The following is a 23125-nucleotide window of genomic DNA, read 5'->3' as shown; positions in this document are numbered from 1 at the left end:
ATATAAGATAATACATAAAAAAAATTACGGGAAGACACACCAGTTTGCAAAATCAAGCAGCAGAACGAGCTGTTTGTACAGCTAAAAATAGCTGGACGCGGATGAGACTGAAAGCCAAACCCATAAAATTTGCAATTGCCGCAGCCACTCTTACATGAGGAAAAAGGTGGATATATTAGTATATTGTACAATAATTCGACGCTCATTCAATTAAATTATTCAATAATATTTTAACTGAAAAAAAAAAAAAAATAATAATAATTTAAGAAATTAAGTTTCTGTTTTATAGCACGTTTTCAGTTTCTGAATTTTTGTGGGGCTGTCCAGAAAAAGATCTTGGCGCTTAAAATATGTAAATTCCTATTAACTGAGAGTGAAAATCTGTGGGATTCGCTGTAATTTTATTTATTTTTTTAATATAAATGAAGCAGTTTTGTAAAAAAAAAAAAAAAAAAAAAAAACATTTAAAGAAGTCTCTCTTGCTCACCAAGCCTGCATTTTTGGATCCGAAGTACAGCAAAAACAATAAAAGTTTAAAATATCTTTACTACTTAAAATAACTGTTTTCGATTTGAATATATTTCAAAATGTCATTTATTCCTGTGATTTCAAAGCTGAATCTTTAGCATTATTACTCCAGTAACATAAACATTCAGAAATCATTCTAATATTCTGATTTGCTGCTCAAAAACATGTATTATTATTGTTGTAAAACAGCTGAGTTGAATTTTTTTAGGTTTCTTTGATGAATAGAAAGTTCAAAAGAACAGCTTTTATCTGAAATAGAAATATTTTGTAACATTATAAATGACTTTATCATCACTTTTGATCAATTTAAAGCATCCTTGCTAAATTTAAGTACTAATTTCTATCATTTATTTTCCACCCAGAACTTTTGAATGGTATAAAAGCTTTTTTATTTCAGATAAATGCTGATCTTTGGATCTTTCTATTCATCAAAGAATCCTGAAAACATGTATGCAACTGTTTTAAATGTTGATAATAATAATTTCTTGAACAGCACATCAGCATATTAGAATGATTTCTGAAGAATCATGTGACACTGAAGACTGGAGTAATGGTGCTGAAAATTCAGCATTGATCACAGGAATAAATTACATTGTAAAATAAATTCAAACAGAAAAACAAAAATAGTAAAAACATTTCACTTTTCAATTGTACTGTTTTTGCTGTACTTTGAATCAAATAATTCAGGCTTGGTGAGCAGAAGAGACTTCTTAAAAAAAAAAAAACGTTAAAATCTTCTGTTCAAAAACTTTTGGTACTGTATGTACACAAACACATTGTTCAGGTAAAAGAAAAAAAAAAGCTACAAAAAATGTTTTAAAAAGCCTTTTATTTAGAAGTAGCTTATAGCATATCACATCGCAACACACTGTTGTCACTGCTTGATATTATTTCATGTCAACAACCCAATAATTTACTTTCTGACTGATAAATGAACACAGATAGAAGCATTTACCATGGCCAAAACATTTTATTTGTTCTTATTTTCCTTTAGTAAACTTTAGTTATCATGAATAAAATATAAACAGCCCAAATCTCCAAAATAAAGAAAGAAAAGCCACATAAAGTTCATTAAAAACCTGGACAGGGTCAATAAACAGTGAGCATAAGTTAGATAATCAGTCTGTTTTTCATTATGATCGCAGTTTGCTTTTCAAAACGTAAAACGAAACACTGAAATTAGAAAAAGTAGATGTCAAGTACGCTTGTTTTTCGTCTCTTGGTTTCCTATTACGTACTGGCAAGGTGAAAGAGGAACATGGTGAAAGCATAATAAAGAAGTAAATAGATGTAGTGTTTAGAAAAGCAAAAAAAAAGGCACTCATAGGCCGCCTAATGTATCGCCCATGAAAAAAAACAAAACACATATATGTATACAGTATAAAAATCTCTCGGACATCTCTCAGACGTAACATGCTTAACATGTACAATGTAAATTAGAATACAGGAGAAGTGTTAGTTACATAACAGAGGACGTAGCAATCATGCATTTGTATGGATCAAGTAAATATGTAGGTTTCTGAAAGCAAGGTAAATGCAAATGGCTCTTCCTGTGAACATATGGTACCTTAATCTAACATGACACGTTTTAATAATATGTATCTCCCTGCTATGAGAGGGACAATACAATCATGATACTATGGGCACTTCATATTTTGGTTACATAAGGCATAAAATTGGCTTTAGCTATCGCGTTATTGCACTGTTTTTCTTTTCTTATTCTTTTTTAAAACAAATCCCAGGCAAACTAAGCCTATCGGACTTTTGTTATCAGGGACAATCCAAAAAAAGCACAGTGAAAGACAATGGCACAATGCTTTAAATACTAACAGCGGCTGTTGCGTGCATTTGCAATCTGTTGAAATGATTTGTGACGTCTTTTAACAACGAAATGAAGCGACTGAGCAAAACGGTGCATAAAATGTTGGAGTGGTTAGTTGAAAACAGATTTTGCTGTACATTCACTGCGTCCAACGATCGCTGCCACCACCACTTCCTGTTTAATGGCTATGAAGAAGAGGTTTTGAGAGAAGTGTTGTTTTGTAAACACTCCAGAGAACACGAAAAGGACTGATGAACATATATATGCACAAACACAAATGATTGCATGTAAGGATATAGGCGATAGTGAGAACGTGGCTTTTTAAAAATGTTCGACAGCGCTTTCACAAAGCGTTTTTTTTTTCTTCTTTAGCAGAGGGCTACAGTGGCATAGAGCACTTTGGTGAGTGGTGAATTTTAAGGCAATACTGTGAACTCAGCAGGGCTGTTTTTATTTGTCTTGCATCTTTTCTAGGATGGGGACGATCATGTCGAATTTGGGCCTTTTGGCAGGATCCTCGTTCATGCAGATTTTCATTAGCTTGCAGATGTGGGGGGAAATGCCTGGCGGGATGGTGGGCCGTAGTCCCTCTAGTGCCACCTGGTGAAGAGAGAAGGGATAACCAGGGTCAGAAATAAATCTTTCTAAGGAAGGAATGAGTTTGTTTCTTCATCAGCATCAGGAGATTTGTAGAAATCCTTTGCTGTGAATGGGTGCCGTCAGACTGAGAGTTCAAACCGCTGATAAAAACAACACAAACTACAAATAATCCACATGAATCCAGTCCAGCAGTTACTGTCTTATGAACTGAAAAGCTGCATGTTTATACAAAATCTAATTCATAATTAAAACATTTACATTGGCATTTCTTACCAAAAAAAATTCTTAACATAAAGATTCCATAATCTATAATAACGCTTCCTCCGGTAAAAAATAGGACAACAGGGGATGGACTTTCATATCAAAATTTGTTTAGAAATGTTTTGGACTGTTTTCACTTGTAGATTGTGTTTAAATATACTACCAGTCAAAAGTTTTTGAACAGTAAGATTTTTAATGTTACATTTCTTGAAGAAGTCTCTTCTGCTCACCAAGCCTGCATTTATCTGATCCAAAGTACAGCTAAAACAGTAACAACTGATTTTTTTTTACTATTTAAAATCACTATTTTCTATTTGAATAGATCTTAAAATGTAATGTATTCCTGTGATTTCAAAGCTGACTTTTTAGCATCATTACTTCAGTCACATAATCCTTCAGAAAGCATTCTAATATTCTGATTTGCTGCCCCCCCCCCAAAAAAATGTTATAAAAGTTTTTTATTTTAGATAAAGGCTGATCTTTGGATATTTCTATTCATGGAAGAATCCTTAAAAAAATGTACTCAACTGTTTTAAATATTGATGATAATAATAAAAATGTTTCTTGAACAGCACATTAGAGTGATTTCTGAAGGATCATGTGACACTGAAGACTTGAGTATTTTGCTTTGTTTTTTTTTTTCACAGAAATAAATTACATTTTACAATATATTCAAAAAGAAAGCAGTAATTTAAAATAGAAAAAATATCACAGCTTTTGCTGTACTTCGGATCAAATAAATGCAGAGTTGGTGTGCAGAAGAGACATTAAAAATCTTACTGTTCAAAAACTTTTGACTGGTAGTGTATTTCTCTCTCCTGATTCAGACAAGACAACTTTTTTCACTGGAGTAAACAATATTATGGATAGAGGACTCATTTGAACTGGAAAATAATGTTTTTGTTTCTTACAAACATGTAGCTTTTACTTTACAAGATGTTAACTGCTGGACTGGAGTGGTTTGAGTTACTTGTGGATTATTGTGATGTTTTTACAAGCTGTTTGCACTCTCATTCTGATGGCACCCATTCACTGCAAGTGCTAAATTTCTCCAAGACCGTTCCAATGACGAAACAAACTCATCTACATCTTGGATGACCCCAGGGTTAATACATTTTAAGCAAGTTTTAATTTTGGGTGAACTATTTTTTTAAGGGTCAGTATTTGCCCCCTAAAGGAGATTTCCTGGCGCATTTTTAACCTGTCAAATATTGATTAGTAATAATCAATAATAATGATTAGTAATATTGGTTTACAGAATTCATTAAGCAAAGTTCCCTATGACTAAAGTGCTCAATGAGGTAATTGCAAGTTCACAGAGTTCAGCACTTTTGCAAGAATGGCAACAGTCATATTAATTTTAGCTGAACTAAAATTAAAAGCAGAGGCATTTCCACCACATCTTTCATTTTGGTGCCATTTTTAAATTTTTGATCCTGTAGATAACAGAATCATCTTACCTTCATGCCGATCTCCATGTTTGAGAGGTCAGCGAAGGGCACCTCTCTGGTGACGAGCTCCCAGAGCAACACAGCGAAACTCCACATGTCCGCAGAGCGCCGGTTGATCTCCTCTGGCTTCTTCTGCAGGGCTGAGATAAGATGTGGAGTGAGATGTTAAGATATCAGTGAATCAAAATTTTAAAGTTTAAAGAAGTTCACCCCCAGAATGAAAATTTCCTGATAATTTGCTTAATGTCATCCAAGAGGTTCTTGCCTTTCCTTCTTCAGTCGCAAAGAAATTACGTTTTTTTGAGTAAAACATTGCAGGATTTTTGTCTAAATAGTGGTCTTCAACAGGAATCAATGGGTTGAAGGTCCAAATTGCAGTTTCAATGTAGCTTCAAAGGGCTCTACACGATCCCAGCCGAGGAAGAAGGTGAAACAATCGGTCATTTTCTTAAAAAAAATTAATAAAGTATGTACTTTTTAATCACAAATGCTCGTCTTGCGTTAGCTCTGCGATGCACATGCGTGTCTTAACGCACTGCGTAATCACGTTGGAAAAGTCACAAGTTCGTTTTTCGTCTGTGTACTTTCGGTCAAAACGGTTGGGTAGGGCGAAAAACTCATTTTCTCCTCCAACTTCAAAATCATCCAGTGTTGTTTTACCTTTTTTTGTAAAGCGCGTTTGACTTTCTTTGCACGTTCCCTCTATAAACACTGCATTATATAAACCGAGCATTTGTGGTTAAAAAGTATATAAAACTTGTATTTTTCTTAGAAAATTACCAATCGTTTGGCTAGGTAAGAGCCTTATTCCTTGGCTGGGATGGTGTAGAGCGCTTTGAAGCTGCATTGAAACCATGTTTTGGAACCCACTGATGCCCATTGAAGTCCACTATATTGAGAAAAATCCTGGAATGTTTTCTTCAAAAACCTTTAATTTCTTTTTGACTGAAGAAAGAAAGACATAACATCTTGGATGACATGGAGGTGAGTAAATTATCAGAAATTGTTCACTGGAAGTGAACTTCTCCATTAAGGTGCGGTCACATTTACCACTGTTCTGCACATTTCTGTGGGTAAAACCTAGTCAACTCAAAAGGAATATACACAATCGGAAATTTTGCGTAAAAACAAAAGATTCTCCCATGCAGATATCAAAATGGGTTCAAGCTGGTCATGCAGATTAGAACAGAGAGCTGCTTGGTTTGAAAATGTATGTGACCACAAATGTAACCTACCTTAGACAAATAAATGGATAAAATACAATTTTCTTGAGAAGCTAAAAATGAATAATTTAAAGAGTTAAGGAGAGGAACGGTACCTTCAGGTGCCACCCATGCGGGAGAGTACATCCTGCCAGGACACTGGAAAGAGAACTTCACATCTGCCATGCTTATCCTGGCCGTCATGTCTTCATCAATCTGATGTCAATGAATCAATGCGAAGAGATTTGTTAGGATGTGTGAGGTTTTTGCTGCCTCAGACAGTTGATGTTTGGTTGAGGCTTGGTTTTACTTGACCGTTGTGCTTTAAACTGATCACGACCTTTACATATTGACTGCCCAATAGACATTACAGATCATTCATGTCTATTACTCAGAAATTCACTAACCAAGAATGTACTTCCACTCCATTACTCATGTGAAACTCTCTCAACATATGGTGGGATGCACAGAACCTTCACAGGGAACTGAGACTGTTTACAGCAGTTCCTGTTTACAGTGGTCTGTTCGCTGAGACTAAATTTATGGAGGGCAAGTTCCACTGAATCAGTTCCACATACCATGACAGCAAATAAACAAACAGTGAAAGTGTATTTTGCAATCACAGAGTGTCTAAATTTGTAACTACACATCTTCATGTTCTCTAGTTGAACAGGAATAGACACTCTGGAAAAACCCAACGTTGTAGAAACTAAGATTAACAGGAAACGTCTGCTTTAAGTTCCTCACCATAACGCTCTTGCTGTTGAGATAATGCCGAGGGATCATAGGCTCAAGTGTGTGCAGGAAAGCCATTCCACATGCTATATCCAAAGCAAATTTCACCGCTTGCGTCTGATCCACAACAAAGTCTAGATGGACAAGAGAAGAAGGATTGAGTGGGTTTAAACTTACATTTAAGAATTAGGCTTAACTTCATGAGTCAGGAAAAAAAGACTTCCTCTTTTCGGTCACGTTCAGAATTTAAAGAGCAATTAAGCATATTTCTAAATACACTACCAGTCAAAAGTATTTGAACAGTACGATTTTGAATGTTTTTTTAAAGAGGTATCTAATGCTTATCACCAAGCCTGCATTTATTTGATCCAAAGTACGGCAATAACAGTAAAATGTTGATCAATTTAAATCATCCTTGCTAAATAAAAGTATTAATTTCTATAATTATTCTGACTCCAAGCTTTTGAATGGTATAGTGTATAAAGTTACGAAAGCTTTTTATTTCAGATAAATGCTGATCTTTGGATCTTTCTATTCATTAAAGAATCCTGAAAAATGATGACTGGAGTAATGATACTGAAAATTTAGCTTTGAAATCACAGGAATAAATTACATTTTTAAATATATTCAAATTGAAAACAGTTATTTGAAATAGTGAAAATATTTCAAACTTTGACTGTTTTTGCTGTACTTTGGAGTAAATAAATGCAAGCTTGGTTTAAAAAAAAAAAACAAACATTAAAAATCTTACTGTTCAAAAACTTTTGACTGGTGTATATTAAACATTTAATAACATTGAAATGAAGCTGACAAACACCAAATGGTCAGTGTGAGACAGTAACGTGTGTGTTTTACTCACTGGTCCCCTCATGAAGCACATTGTAGAGGGAGCCATAGGGCATCCAGTGTGTAATTATGATTGGATGAGGGGCGGGTGGAGCCTGACACGCCCCCAACACAGGCAACACGTTTGGGTGGGAGAAGATTCTAGGTGAAGGTGAAGAGGGACACATGAACACACAGAAACAACAGACCACTAACACGATGGAGACAATTCACAGATTAAAAAATGACCATTAAAAAAAAATCCTTTTTAATGATCCAGTTGCAGCAGATTTAAACTGTCTTACGTTTTTCACACAAAGCTATCATATGTGACCCTGGACCATAAAACCAGTCTTAAGTAGCACGGGTATATTTGTAGCAATAGCCAAAAATACAGATTGATTTTTCTTTTATGCCAAAAATCATTAGGATATTAAGTAAAGATCATGTTCCGTGAAGATATTTTGTACATTTCCTACCATAAATATATCAAAACTTAATTTTTAATTAATAATATGCATTGCTAAGAACTTCATTTGGACAATAATTGGGCGATTTTCTCAATATTTAGATTTTTTTGCACCCTCAGATTCCAGATTTTCAAATAGCTGTATCTTGGCCAAATATTGTCCTGTCCTTACAAGCCATACATCCACGGAAACCTTATTTATTCAGCTTCCATGTGATTTATAGACCAATTATAGGTTTATAAGCATTTGGGATGTGTGCGCATCATGGTTGCAGAAAACCCAAGAGAGATAGCCTTTACAGCTAGAGAATACAGTACCAAATAGTTAGATAAAAAAAAAAAAGATTATATTGATTACATGTCATTTTCAAGATGTTCTCCTCTTATTACAAGAGCTTATCACCCAGCGATAAGCACTGTTATTCAACAAAATTTACGTTAAACAGTGGGGTAGTCTTACAGATCCAAAACAGGGATGACGTTTTTTTATGGGTGAAGCCTATCCGGTGGCAGAAAATTCACTATTTTTGAGTTAAATCGAATTATAAAGTCCAAATTAGGAGATATAAACATGCATTTGCGGGGAAAAAAGTCAGAATTGTGAGATAAAATAAATAAATGTTATGTAAAAATGTTAACAGTAATAGGTGTAAATAATACTTCATGCTGTAACTGTAGGGCTAATACAATAAGTCCCTCAAGAACAGCATATGTGAATATTACTTTGACTTATTGTTTAAATCAAATTTATGCTTTAAAAGTAGAGTAATCCTAGCAGTTTTCATCTATAGTATGTCCGTTTAAACGTCTGCATTTAGCTTCAAATGGTGTCTTTGATGACAGCACTCTATAAAAATCAAAAGGCACAAAAATATTTTTTTTTCTGCAACCACTATGCGCACGCAGCTGCAAGTGATGTAACTCTAAATTGGTCTATAAATCCCAATTGAAAAAAATGGACCCTTATGACTTGTTTTGTTGTCCAGGGTCAGATATGACTTCAGAATACTCAGAATATAGGTCAATTTTTATGCTTTTTTTTGAAGCTTGAAAGCTTCAGCATGAGGTGAGTACATGATGAAAGCTTTCATTTTTGGGCCAACTGTCTCTTTAATCTGTGCAACGTGGGCACACTGGACTGGCGGTTCTTCACCTTAGTTTAGGGTACTCCTCATTAAAGTCACGGCTCTTTCTTGTAGTCCAGTCCCGCACATGAAGCATCTTGACCACAATCTCTGTGCCCTGCCAGCGGCCTTGCCACAGCTGCCAGAGAGAAAGCAGAGAGACATCAGTGCTTCCCTAAACACTCTGAGACATGGATAGCTATTGTGGTCTGCTTTGGTAAATGAGCTCACCTCCCCAGAGTGGTTCTCGTTGATCTTGGCCAGCATAGAGAGCTGCTTATAATCTATGCCAGCATGTTTGTTTAGTGTGCCATTACCTGCAAGCATCATAGGAAGAAAATATACAGCAATCAAACCTCGGTTATGGATAGGAAATCTATAGTTACGGTGAATGACAATAAAATGCTTGTTTGCCAGTGCATCTACGTGATGAATGTAAATGAGACTCAGATGTTGTGAGAGTGCTTACGTGGTCGCGTTCGAGTGGTTCCCTTCCAGAAAGTGTCCTTGAAAGGAACTTTGGTCAGGCTTTGTCCTTGTTTCTCCGCCAGCTCTGATTCACAAACACAACAGAATTATTAGGGCTGATGGAACATATTATAACAGAAACAGATCTTTGAGGCTTCACAATGTTAGCAAACAGCCCTTCCAGCAAATGTACTGCTGACATCACATTATTAAAAAAGAGAGTTTACCTTTCAGATGTGCAGCAAGCGGTGGTTTGGCCTTGTCCATTGGAGTTTCTCCATACTTGTTGCAGATGCTCACCTGGGCACCATTATTGATCAGATCCTGGAGTGAATAGAAATTATATATAGAAATAAAATATTTGATATTATTAAAATGACATTGTAATCTTTTGAATACCACTGAATGGCAATATTTAAACATTTCTAAGGTAATTCTTCTCAAATGTTAAAGGAAGATTTATTTTTATTCAATTTAGTGGTTGCCCTTTTTTATCGGTGCTATCTAAAATAAAATTGATCTGAAATAAAAAGCTTTTGCAACATTATACACTATACCATTCAAAAGCTTGGAGTCAGTATATTTAAAAAAAAAAGCAAGTATTTAGCAAGGATGCTTTAAATTGATCAAAAGTGATGATGATAAAGACATTTATAATGTTACAAAAGATTCTATTTCAGATAAATGCTGTTCTTCTGAACTTTCTATGCATCAAAGAAACCTGAAAAAATTCTACTACGCAGTTTTCAACATTAATAAAATAATTTTTTTTTTGAGCAGCAAATCAGAATATTATAATGATTTCTGAAGGCTCATGTGACCGAAGTAATGATGCTAAAAATTCAGCTTTGAAATCACAGGAATAAATGACATTTTTAAAATATATTCAAATAGAAAACAGTTATTTTAAATAGTACAAATATTTCAAAATTGTACTGTTTTTGCTGTACTTCAGATAAATGCAGGCTTGGTGAGCAGATGACTTTTTTTTTTAAACTTACTGTTCACAAACTTTTGACTGGTAGTGTATACTATTTTACTATTTATTTTTATACTTTTTGAATTTGTTTTATATTTTTTCAGTTTCATTTTTATATTTATGATTTTTATTTTTATATGATATATTTTTTAGATATTATATATTTCCATATATTTCAGTTTTAGTCATTTTAGTACTTAATTTTTTTTTTTATCTAATATCTGTATTTTATTATACGTTATTTCAGCTTTATTTCAATTAACAAAAGCAATTTTAACAGCTTTATTCTTAATTAACTATAACAACACAGTTATCAATACAATAAAAATGAACTGGAACTATACTAAACTATACGTGCTAAAGCTTCATGCGAGGAAAAGACCAAAATTCAATCCGCAGTTTATGGCAAAGACATTTAGCAAAATATCTCTGCTGCACAGAAGCAAGAAAACCAATTCATGTATTTTCCCCACACAATACTATCGTACATATTCATGCACGAGAATCATGTGAACCACTTTTATGGTGTTTGAAAGCTCTAGTCCCCATTCATTAAAAGGACATTAAAAACAGCATGCAAACAATCAACATTTTTTTATTTTTCCCAGCAGAGGGCGCTTCAAACTAACCTCTGCCACGAGGTCGTGGGCCCAGAAGCAGGCGTAATGCAGAGGGGTGTTGCCGTGCTCGTTTGCCGCATTGGTATCTGCTTTACACTGGATCAGCTAGACAACACAAACCACAGCATGATTTAGTATCCAAAACAGCAAACTCATAAACATCCATTCAAAATCTCTTTTAATACAACTAGAAGGTATAAAACTGACATTTTCAGTTCCTTCTTGAGTGTTGAAAGTTTGTATTTATAACTGCTGTTTGCAGCTGTGTGTTTGTTTACACCTTTCCGTGACCGTTGTGGTCACTGTGGTTGTTCAGGTGCAGGTGTGTGTGTGTGTGTTTGTAAGCGTTTATCCGCTATGATCTGTTAGCACCTTGGCCAGAATGTCACGGTGCCCGTGGCTCGCGGCCAGGTGCAGGGGTGTGTCGTCACCGCGGTTCATGACATTGATGCGCGCCCCTCTCATGATGAGCATATCCACGACACCTGAACGGCCCTCGCGGCTAGCCCAATGCAACGGACTGAACCCGTGATCATCCCTGCAAAAAAAACACAGATTAGCATATTTAGCGTATCATAATTACCACATGAATACTTATTAAAAACTTTGGTTTTTGGGTGGGCTGTCTTCAAAAAGAATGGAAATTTCAAATGCATAAATCTTCAATTCAGGCCTAAATATTTGTTGAGTGGATACATATTTCAAAATAATGACAGACGTTTAGATTTTGGGTGGACTGTCCCTTTAAATCAAGGCACATTTTTTGACACAGCGGTTTGACAGCGGTAAACTGTCTCCAGTCAAGCTAGTGATCCCGCTCTCAGCTGTCTGTCTCCAGCCAGTTAAATATAAACAGCCGTTAACTGGCCCTTTCCTCTAGATTATGTATATCCCCCACTACCCCCCTCTGTTTGAATCTGAGATCCGTTCTCAGGCCTTCTTATTTCCTTTTCAAAACTGCAGTAAAACTCGCACTTACAGTACTTCAGGTCGATGGTTACCCTAAAGTTACAATAACAAGACTGTGATCAGATCATATCCTGTGCATTAGCGCTGCTACCGAGAGCATGTGAATGAACCACATGGTGGTTTTACTATTTAACCACTGAACGCAAGTGCTGAGAGTGTGTTATAAATAAACGAAGGTAATGTCTGCAGCTGGTGCTGGTGCTCATCGCCACAGTAATTCATTGTAAGTCTTTTGTCTTCAATAATGAAGTGTTTGTTGAAGGGCTGGGTGTGTGCGGTACAGTAGGAAATCTCTGGGTAAATAATCAGGCCAGTAGTGTGGCTAAACTTAGGGTAGCTGCTGAAACTACTCACAAGGTCCTGCTAGAATAGACCAGACCAGACCACACACACTCTATCACACACACACGCACACACAGTCAAATGGTGGCTTAGTCAAAACCAAAGGGGTTAAAGACAAAAACAACATATTAAGACAAATAAACAGGAAGTCCCCCCCTCCTCAAATAAATGAAATTGCACAGTGAGTCCTGAGCTTCCCAGTGGGAATTCCGGAATGTTCTTTATTTCTGGCCAAACTGCACATTTCAAGGAAGGAAGGACGGGAAAAACTAAAAGAATGCAAGCAAGCAAGGCAAGGAAAATGACAAACAAAGCAGGAAAAAAGTGGCAAAGAGGACTTAAAAGGAAGAAACTGGGAAAGAGAATGGAAGAGGAAACAATTTGGAAAAAAGAAAGTGGAAAAGAAGGAGTAGTGGAAAAATTGGGAAAAGGAAGAAGAAAAGGAAAAAAAATGAGGAAAGAAACAAAACTAGCAGGAAAAAAAGGAAGACGGCGAGTAACGAAAGGAAGGAGACAAGGAAAGAAAGAAAAAGAAAGGTAAAAAGTAACAGAAAGAAACCTGGAAAAGATAGAAAGCTAGAAAGGAAGAAGAAACAAATCCGTAAAAAGGAAGAAAGTGGGAAAGGAGTAGTGGGAAAAAGGGGAAAAGGAGGCAGAAAAGAAAAAATGGGTAAAGAAAGCTGGCAGGAAAAACGAAAGTGGAAAAGGAAGAACGCAAGGAAGGAAGGAAGGAAGGAAGGAAGAAAAGAAAGGAAGAAAAGAAAGAAAGAAAGAAAGAAAGAAAGAAAGAAAGAAAGAAAGAAAGAAAGAAATTTGAAAAAATAAATAAAGTGGGAAAGTAGTAGTAATGGGGAAATCGGGGGAAATGAAGCAGAAAAGGAAAAATGTGGAAAGGAAGCAGAAAAGGAAAACTGGGTAAAGAAAGACAGCTTGCAAGAAAGAAAGAAAGAAAGAAAGAAAGAAAAATAAATCGTTAAGTCGAAACAGAAAAGGAAAAATAGAAACTAGAAAGGAAGAAGAAACAAATTGAGAAAAAGGAAGAAAGCGGGAAAGGAGTAGTGGGAAAATGGGGCTTGCAGGAAAGAGAGAGAGAAAGAAAGAAAGCTTGCAGGAAAGAAGGAGAAAGAAAGAAAGAAAGAAAGAAAGAAAGAAAGAAAGAAAGAAAGAAAGAAAGAAAGAAAGAAAGAAAGAAGCAGGAAGCTAGAAAGGAAGAGGAAACTAATTTGAAAAAATTAAAAAAGTGGGAAGTAGTAGTAATGGGGAAAATGGGGAAAAGAAGCAGAAAAGGAAAAATGGGTAAAGAAAGAAAGCTTTCAGGAAAGAAAGAGAAAAGAAAAGAAAGAATGAAAAGAAAGAATTAACAGGAAGAAACCTGGGGAATACAAAGCTAGAAAGAAAGAGGAAACAAATTGTAAAAAATAAAGAAATTGAGGAATTAGTGGGGGGGGAAATTGAGAAAAGGAAAAAAAGAAAGAGTAACAAGAAGAAACCTAGGAAAGAATGGAAGAAAGTTGAAAATGCAGGAAAGAAACTATATGTAAGAAGGGATAGTTTAAGGAAGAAACTGGGAAAGACAAGAGGAAAGTTAGAACGAAAGGAAGCTAAAAAGGAAAAGAAAATTTTAGGGAAAAAGGTGAAAAAATAAGTGGGAAAAAAAGAAAGAAAGAAAGAATGTGGGGGGAAAAGGAAAGAAAGAAGGAAAGGCATAATAAAGGAAGAAATAAAAAAACAGGAAAGACAGGAAGACGTTTAAAAAGAAAGGAAGCAGAATGGAGGGGAAAGAACAGGGAAAAAAGTAAGAAAAACAAGTAAAGAAAGAAGGTACAGTACAAGACAGGAAGGAAGCTAAAAAAGGAAAAGTATAGGGAAAAGGTAAAAATAAGTGGGAAAGCAAGCAAGCAAGCCAGAATAAAACCAGGAAAGACAGGAAGAAAGTTAAAAAGAAAGGAAGCTTTAAAGAAAAACATGAGAGCTGTACGAGAGCTATCTGTAGTGGCTCTTATCACATCACTCAACGCTCCGTAACAAAAATGAAGCAGCAGAGGGGCGGACTGCGGAAACCAGAGCGGGAAACACAGGAAATAATATTCCACGCTCTCTCTTCCACTGCTAGCGGCTTCCTCCCTTTGCCTTTGCCTGTGTGAGTGCTCTGGACAATTCATATCCAGTTAGTTTCTCTTGTCCTTGTAAGGACTGAAGGCACGCGCTGTTAATCAGCATGCACACAGAGAGAGAGAGAGAGAGAGAAAAAGAAAGGAACGTTTACGCTAAGAGACTTACAAACATACAAAGACAGACTATGTAAACATTGATACTGGAGTCACACAGCTGAAAGATTACGTCTTGAGTCTGCGGTTATACGATCAAACAGCTGAAAAGCTTTCTTTTTAAGAACTTCCTACGGCCAAAAACCGTTCTGGGGTTGCATTCGGCAATGTTTTAAAAGCACAACTCCACATCTGAGTTCAGGTTTCTACCTTTCAGCAACAATCTGGCTGAGTGAAAGCGCATACTGAATTAGATCATAAACCGCACATCAGTGAGGCGCCACAGTCTAAAAATGTATCGGAGTTAACAGGGTAAAGAAGTTGAAGAAGTTGGCTCAGAGAGACGTATGTGACAGGAAACGTAACTGAAAAAGGTCAACAAATATTGCTGAATATTTAAAAAGCACCTTCTGATTCAAAACAGACATTACAAAGGATGTACGTGTGTTTGTATTTTTAGACGGTGTGGTTAAAAACAAGAAGTTACAATACAGGAAGTATGTTTAGTAGTAGATAATTCACTCTAAACTGTGGAAATGCTTCTGATTGGCCTGAAGGTTCAGTAGCTTCAGTGTGTCTGTTTTAAAGCCGCAGAGACAAACACAGCTGTAACCTAGCATTTAGTTTGCTTCGATCTTCTGTTCTTCTACTATCATTAGCCGCTCTGAGTCCCGTCCAGACATCAAGAATGAAAAACAGCCACAAAATGTGTCAGTTCCTCTTTGAGTCACAATTCGAGAGCAGGCTCACAGGCAACTCAAATGGCATTTGCTACTAGAGAAGCACGGATGCAAAATTTAGGTGCTGACACGGATATCCGATCTGCAAAACAACTTGAAACATGATGTAACAGATTGTACGTAAGCAACATACTATTAAAAAGTTAGCTTGCAAGAGTATTGCACATGAAAGAAACTGAACTCTTTTCTTTTACTTTTAACAAAAAAATTTTTACTAAGTAAATATTTCAACATTCTTTTCATTTTAGTCCATTCTACTTACAGTAAAATGTATTATTGTAATTTCTAAAAATATTTTTGTTAAAATGTGTCAGAACAAACTTTAGCCAAACTTTGAAAATGTATTATCATTTAAAACATCTATGAATTAACTAAAACAACATTTAACATAGTATTAGTATTTTTAAAAGATAATTAAAGGGATAGTTCATGCAAAAATGAAAATTACCTCATGATTTATCAAGTTTATATGACTTTCTTCTTTCAGACCAATACAATTGGAGTTATATATAAAAAATGTCCTTGCTTATTCAAGCTTTATAATGGCAGTGAATGGGTGTTGAGATTTTGAAGTCCAATAAAGTGCATCCATCCATCATAAAAAGTACTCCACATGGCTCCATGGGTTTATAAAGGCCTTCTGAAGCGATCCGATGCGTTTGTGTGAGAAAAATATCCATAGTTAAAACTTAAAATCTCTAGCTTCTGCTAATTGTTGTTCATGAGAGAGTGGCGTTCTAGCAGATGACGTAGGACATAGGCGTAGCATAAGCTCCAGGAAGAACATGCTCTCGAGAACCAAGTTTTGTTTACAGCAAAGAAAAAACATATCCTTTGATACTTCTATCCACTGCGCTTCCGTATTCGTCACTTCCGTGTTTGTCACCACATTCGCCTACGCCATCCGCTGGAATTCTCTCATGAACGCGGGTACAACCGTTAGCGGAAGCTAGAGATTCTGATTTATAAAGTTTTCAATATGGATATTTTTCTTTTAAAACCACGTCGATTCACTTCAGAAGGCCTTCTTACACTCTTAAAAATAAATATACATTTTTAATGGCATCAATGGTTCTATGAAGAACCTTAAACATCCATGGAATCTTTCAAATGCAGAAAAGGTTGTTTATAGCAAAACACCATTTTGCAACCTTTATTTTTAAAAGTGTAACCCCATCGAGCCGTGTGGAGTACTTTTTATGATAGATGAATGCACTTCAAAATCTCAACACCCATTCACTGCCATTGTGAAGCTTGGAAGAGCCAACACATTTTTTAATTGAACTCTGACTGTATTTGTCTGAAAGAAGAAAGTCATTACACTAAGGATGGCTTGAGGATGAATAAATCTTTTATTTTTGGGTGAACTATCCCTTTAATGAATGTTTTTAAATGTGAAGTAATAAACATAATTTTTAAAAATGGTAAAATTTTGGTCTGATACATTTTTAGCATTTTGCATATTAAAGATTTACCAACATAAAAAAGACAAATATACTGTGAATTTGTTATGGTGGAGAGATTTACATAAACATTTTTTCAACAATTTCTTGAGGTTTTATCATAATAGTGCTGTCTCTCCTTGTGGTGATGAAATGTAAATTTGCTAAAACAAACATGACCCGAGCTGGCAAATTGAATTAGAATGAGCACATTTTCAAAATGAGTTATTTTTCTTTTCCCAGTCTCTGTTAAAATATCTTCAAAATGATATATGACTTGTTGGAAATGGACAAAAAAGATGACAACTTGTGGTGAGAAGCTGCAGCAGTTGTCCAGAAGAGAGCAGAGAAAAAGGTACTCCTCTCAGAAAACGTACAAATAAATATAATTTTAGATATTTAATTACTATTTGGATCCCTAGAAGAGGGCTGAATGAACTAAATTTTGTGCAAACCTCAAATTTGACCAAAACTGACATTTTTCACTTCTTTTGCCTGGAGCTCAGAATTAGACTGTGTGCATTCCGACTTATTTGCCAGCACTGGACACAAATGTCCTGATATCTTTTTGGATATTGCTTAACATTACCCACGTTGGTAAACATTTTTTTTTTTTAAATATAATATTTTAATGAAACACTGGATAAGAATAAATCAAACAAAAATAAAACACAATCACCAACCCAAAAATTATTTAGCCTAATGTTGTTTTATATCTCTGTTAATTTTTAGCTTATGCTCTACACAAAAATATAGAAAAGATATTTTGAAGAATGCTGGTAACCAAACAGTTGCTGGCAGCCATTGATTTCATAGTAGTTTTTCAGCTACTATGGATGTCAATGGCTACCAGCGACTGTCTGTTCTTCAAAATATATTTTTTGCGTTCAACAGAGGAAAGAAACTTATACAGGTCTGAAACAACTTGATGGTCAGTGAATATTGACAGAATTTTCATTTTTGTGTGAACGATCCCTTTAAGAACGTAAATACGATCTATTTTCATCTCAGTGTCAAAGCTTGAACAACAATTTCAAAATCAACTTCAATCGTAGCTCAGGCATAATGCCCAAATTTTCACAAATTTCCATACATGTTTAACTTATACATCTAGATAGATATAAGATAAGACAAAGTCCAGTTTGCTGACTGACATTCTGTAATGCAAAGCATAAACAACGCCCATGTATGTCTGCTATTTCCTGTCTCCTCCCACAAACACGTAAGGTCGTGACATCTCAAGCCATGTTGAAACTCCTCACGGCCCTTCGGAAGAACTGAATTATACAGACACTCTTCTCATCATCACCCATTTCAAGGAATCAAAATCATTTTATTAGTCAAACCACAATAGGCAAAAGCAAAAGTCGAATCCGTTAGCTGGAGTTTTTCTATTTCTGGAAAAGGAAAACACTTTGAGACGAGTAAGCGGGGAGGGAGAGAGAGAGAGAGAGAGAGAGAGAGAGAAGTGACACAGAGAGAGGACTGGTATGGCTCAAGTCAGCATGCTTTGGTTGGTGAGCTCATCGTATGGAAACTATTCGTCCCAACCATTTCGTTTTAGTCCAGACCGTTCCCTCCTCCCCCTATTCTGAGTCACAAATTACACTCTAACTCGCACTGGCCTGAAACGGCAGATCTGCAGAGGTTCATCTGTTGTTTAGAATAGGGAATGCTAACATAAATAAAGATGAAGAGTATTGTCTTATTTTCTCCCTCCCCTCCCCCTTACTGGCAGATTCTCTAGTAAGTCAAACATTTCCTTTGTCACATCATTTCAAAGTCACAACTTCAGCCATGTGTAGAGCACAGGAAATGCCTAGATACTGATCTAGATCAGACACTTCAACACTTCATCTAAACTAGCCGCTGCCTGCAATCTGCTGATTCTGTGCTGAATCGGCACCGGCGAAGCATTCGTCTTCGACCCGTTGCTTTCAGGTTATAACTCTCGTGGCTGACAGCAAGAGAACGGCTCCAGATCAGATTCCTTAGAGCTTCTTGGAGATCTACCTGGACGTTTTTCTCTCTTTTGTGCTTCCCAGCTGTTCTGGGACGTATTAGTAAAGAAAGGCAGGCCAAGGCTGTTTGTGAGAGGGAGCTTGGCAGAGGTGGAGGTATTTGAAGAGGGTGCATGGATCGACTCTGTGTATGCTTTACACCATATAGGGCTACAAATGGAATTCTGGCCTTCAACAAGTGTGGAATGTTTTTCGTTTAGTTTGTAAGACACAGATGGGATATTTCAGGTCTGATTTTTTTAAAGGGATAGTTCAACCACAATGTCACCCTCATGTCATTTCAAACCGTAAGATCTTTGTTCATCTTCGAAACACAAATTAGGATAGGGAGCTTTCTGACCTTGCATAGACGATAATGCAACTGACACGTTCAAGACCTAGAAAGGTAGTTAAGACATCGATAAAATAGTCCATGTGACAATCAGTGGTTCAACCTTAATTTTATGAAGCTACGAGAATAATTTTTGTGCATAAAGAAAAGGATGGTACTGTTGTGAACACACGTCAAAGACTGACATGTAAGAGAAGAAAGTTAAATAAAGTTATTTGTGTTTTCTTTGTGCACAAAAAGTATCTTATACAGTATATTGGCTCTTTTGACTCTTTCTTGTCAATTATAATTAATTTCTAGCAAGGATGCTTTAAAATTGATCAAAAGATGATAAAGACATTTATAATGTTGCAAAAGATTTCTATCTTAGATAAATACTGTTTTTCTGAGGTTTCTATTCATCAAAGAAACTTGAAATAATAGCACATACCGAACATACCGCAACTGTGACTCTAAAACCATGATACAAACCGAACCGTGAGTAAGCCGATGTGTCGCACCCTACAAATCAGAATATTAGAATGATTTCCATGTTTCTAGTAATGATGCTAAAAGTGCAGCTTTGAAATCACAGAAGTAAAATTTCAAAATATATTTTAAAATATATTCCAATAGAAAACTAGCCTGGGTTTCCCCATGCTGCCATGCGCTCAGCGCGATTTTATTGGACCAAAATTTCACCTCAGATAGGAAACCAATCACAGAACGGGGAGGGAGCAGCAAGACGATGACGCCTACTAGGCGACTCACCGAAGCAGTTTGTTTATAACTATGGATCCAGCATGGCAGCAGACGCGAAGTTATCTTTCGATGCAGCCTTACACCGTGTCTAAACCGGACGTGACAGTTGTCGCGCCGCGCCGCAACAGCTAAAGTCTGTCTACACTGGATGCGACAAAGCGACCGTTGCAAATCATTTAAACTTTGTGTGAGTGCGTCATTAATAGAACGTGGCAGCAGATTATTGTCGGGAATTTGCCGTGTCGCGCCGCGGCGCATCCAGTGTAGACAGCATAATAGGTTCTATTGTATTTTGTCGCGTCGTGCCGCTCGTGTCAGGTGTAGACACGGTGTTAGATAGTGTTCTAAGTAGATTAGAACGTTTGTGGTTTGGCGTTAGCCAGGCTAATAGAAAACATTTTTTTTTTTTTTAAATGTTAATGCTTTTGCTGTACTTTTGGATCAAATAAATGCAGGCTTGGTGAGCAAAAGAGACTTTAAATAAAAACAGAAAAAAATCTTACTGTTCAAAAACTTTTGACTGGTAGTGTATACTATTTTACTATTTATTTTTACTTTTTTATATGTTTTTATTTTAATATTTTGCATTATTTTTTTAATTTATATTTTCAGTTCTTTAGTTTTATTTTTAATTTGAGTAATTTAGGTTTTAGTAAATTTGTTTGCATTTGTCATTTTTATTAATAAAAAAAATTATTTAATATTCCCACATATTGCTGTTTTAGTAATTTTAGTACTTCAATGCAAACTAATTTTTTGTAAATTTTTTTATTCTAATATCTATTTTATTATATGTTATTTTTGCTTTATTTCAATTAACAAAAGAAATTTTGACAGTTTTATTCTTAGTTAACTATAACAACAGTTATCGATACAATAAATATTTACTGGAACTATACTAAACTGTATGCACTAAAGCTTCATGTGAGGAACAAACCAAAATTCAGTCTTTTATTTATTGTAAAGACTTTTGGCAAAACTAAAGAAAATTAATTTATGCATTTTCCGAACAACAATACTATCGTATGTATTTAGAAGAATATTAAAAAAAAAGTAGTGCATAAGAACCATGTGAACTACTTTTATGATAATGTTATGGTGTTTAAAAGCTCTAGTCCCCATTCATTATAACAGCATTGAAAGCAGCATCCAAACAGTCCATGTTACAACAGTGGTGTAACCATAATGTTATGAAGCAACAAGAATACTTTTTGCGCCAAAACAAACAGTTGAATAAAGTTATTTATATATATGACTTAGGTCATCACTTCATCATCCAACGGAATGCCACTCTCTCGTGAACATGTGTGCAACAGTTAGCAGAAGCTAGAGTATAATTTTTTTTTTACACAAACAAAAAAATTCACTTCGAAAGGCCTTTATTAACCTTCCAGAGCCATGTGGAGTACTTTTTATTATGGATGGACGCACTTTATTGGACTTCAAAATCTCAACACCCATTCACTGCCATTACAAAGCTTGGAAGAGCCAGGATATTTTTAAATATAACTCTAACTGTATTCGTCTGAAAGAAAAAAGTCATATACACCTAGGATGGCTTGAGGGTGAATAAATCATGGTGTAATTTTCATTTTTGGGAGAACTATCTCTTTAAAAACAGCACTTGAAAATTTTAAACTAGTAATAGAAGTATACAAGAATAATAATCAAATACTGAATCTTTTCAATGCCTCAAAACCATCTGATTTAAATCTAAAAGCTGTATATGCCACAACAAGCCAAATAACTGAATGAAATCCACAACTCAGACGAAGTGATAAAATCTACCCTCATCGGCTTTCAGAGTCACTGCTCCACTGCGCCCAGGGATTTGAAGACTGATAAAAGTGAGGGGTGAACTAAGGGACAAGACCTGACAGAAGATCCTCGCAAACAGGACAGTTTCTTCGGAATACATTTTGAAGTTTGGAGGGGGCGTGGACACCAAAGTATCCACTCCCTACTGACAGCATCCAAGTAAATCTTTGAATTAAATGAGAAAATAAGCCCACAAATAAGTGGTCTCTACAACCCCATGGCAAACTACTAAATAACAGCTCATTTTATGACTCAAAAGAAACACTCACCCCTGGTTTAGGTCGTTCTCTGTGTTGTCCAACCAGAGGCGGACGGCTACCGCGTTGCCTTCACGGCACTGAGTGAAGATGTCATCCATCTCGGCACCCTCTCTCCTCTCACGCTACCCGAATCGTTCGTCCCCTACCAGGAGTGTCCTGGAAGAGGCGTCTGATGCTGCTGTACCCTAAAGACGACAGGCGAGGGTCTGACAGGACATCCAGCCACGGGAAGGGTGCGATGGGACAGTCTCTTCACAGCCTCAGGGCAAGTGTCTGGTGTCTGTGTTGCACTGCAGAGAAACAAGAAGAAGGAAGCTCAGATGAGCTGTCTTGAACACAGCTTGCACAAAACACAGTCACAGTTCAAGTCACTAGGGAACAATGACTAAAACTCAAAAATAACAAGAGGTTTGAAAGAACAGTTCACCAGAAATGACTAGTTTAATGACAATGACAAGTTTTTTTCTTCCAATAAATAAATGCAGTGTATACAACAAATTGAATACACCAAATCTATCCTGATATTATAATAAAAAGAAACAATTAATTTAAAACTACTATTAAACTTATTTAATAAAATGAAATATTTACACAAAACTAATAAAAAAAACTTTATAAATTATATTTGTGAATAATTTTTTTTTTTTTTAAATAATAATAGTAATAACTTTCACTATTCTTTTTTGAAAGTACTGGTTAAAATGTGTATACTCACATGTCTTCACTTGTAAAGCAAATACCACATGACATTCTTAGAGTCATTAAATTAAATCAAGTTAGATAGCAAGAGGACATTTCTTAAAATTGTATAATGGATACTCTTATTTGTTTTAATGCTCCACAAAAGAAATATATACTCTACCAGTCGAAAGTTTTTGAACAGTAAGATTTTTAATGTTTTTTTAAAGAAGTCTCTTTTAAAAAGGCTGCATTTATTTGATCCAGAGCAAAAACAGTCAAATTTTGAAATATTTGTACTATTTAAAAGATCAAGTGTCACATGATCCTTCAGAAATCATTCTAATATCTGATTTGCTGTTCATGAAACATTTTTATTATTTTTATTACTAATATTTAAAACAGTTAAGTACATTTTTTTCAGGATTCTTT

The 23125-nt window shown here is 35.6% G+C and overlaps 1 protein-coding gene across 1 annotated transcript; it reads right to left on the bottom strand.

The window, feature by feature from the left end:
* Positions 1 to 1340: 1340 nt before the first annotated feature.
* ilk (integrin-linked kinase) lies at positions 1341 to 22302 on the bottom strand. Its single transcript, XM_073829375.1, has 12 exons — positions 22025 to 22302; positions 11457 to 11622; positions 11094 to 11189; positions 9713 to 9809; positions 9487 to 9570; positions 9249 to 9334; positions 9047 to 9156; positions 7459 to 7586; positions 6612 to 6733; positions 5981 to 6080; positions 4672 to 4802; positions 1341 to 2950 (listed from the first exon to the last, which is right to left on the bottom strand). The coding sequence occupies exons 1-12, from the start codon at positions 22111 to 22113 to the stop codon at positions 2801 to 2803; spliced, it is 1359 nt and encodes a 452-aa protein (XP_073685476.1). The 5' UTR covers positions 22114 to 22302; the 3' UTR covers positions 1341 to 2800.
* Positions 22303 to 23125: the final 823 nt, after the last annotated feature.

This window comes from Garra rufa, chromosome 23 (assembly GCF_049309525.1).
Source record: "Garra rufa chromosome 23, GarRuf1.0, whole genome shotgun sequence".
In the NCBI taxonomy this organism is placed as follows: Eukaryota; Metazoa; Chordata; class Actinopteri; order Cypriniformes; family Cyprinidae; genus Garra; species Garra rufa.
Note: the sequence above shows the minus strand (reverse complement) of the source record. Positions and strands in the feature narration are given on the sequence as shown.

Excerpts from the sequence above, each read along its gene's own strand:
- ilk (XM_073829375.1), bottom strand. The coding sequence starts at position 22,113 with ATGGATGACATCTTCACTCAGTGCCGTGAAGGCAACGCGGTAGCCGTC. Across the intron at positions 9,810-11,093 it reads CCCACGACCTCGTGGCAGAG|GATCTGATCAATAATGGTGC; the intron begins GTTAGTTTGAAG and ends TATTCACTCCAG. Across the intron at positions 6,081-6,611 it reads TCAACAGCAAGAGCGTTATG|ATTGATGAAGACATGACGGC; the intron begins GTGAGGAACTTA and ends CATTGACATCAG.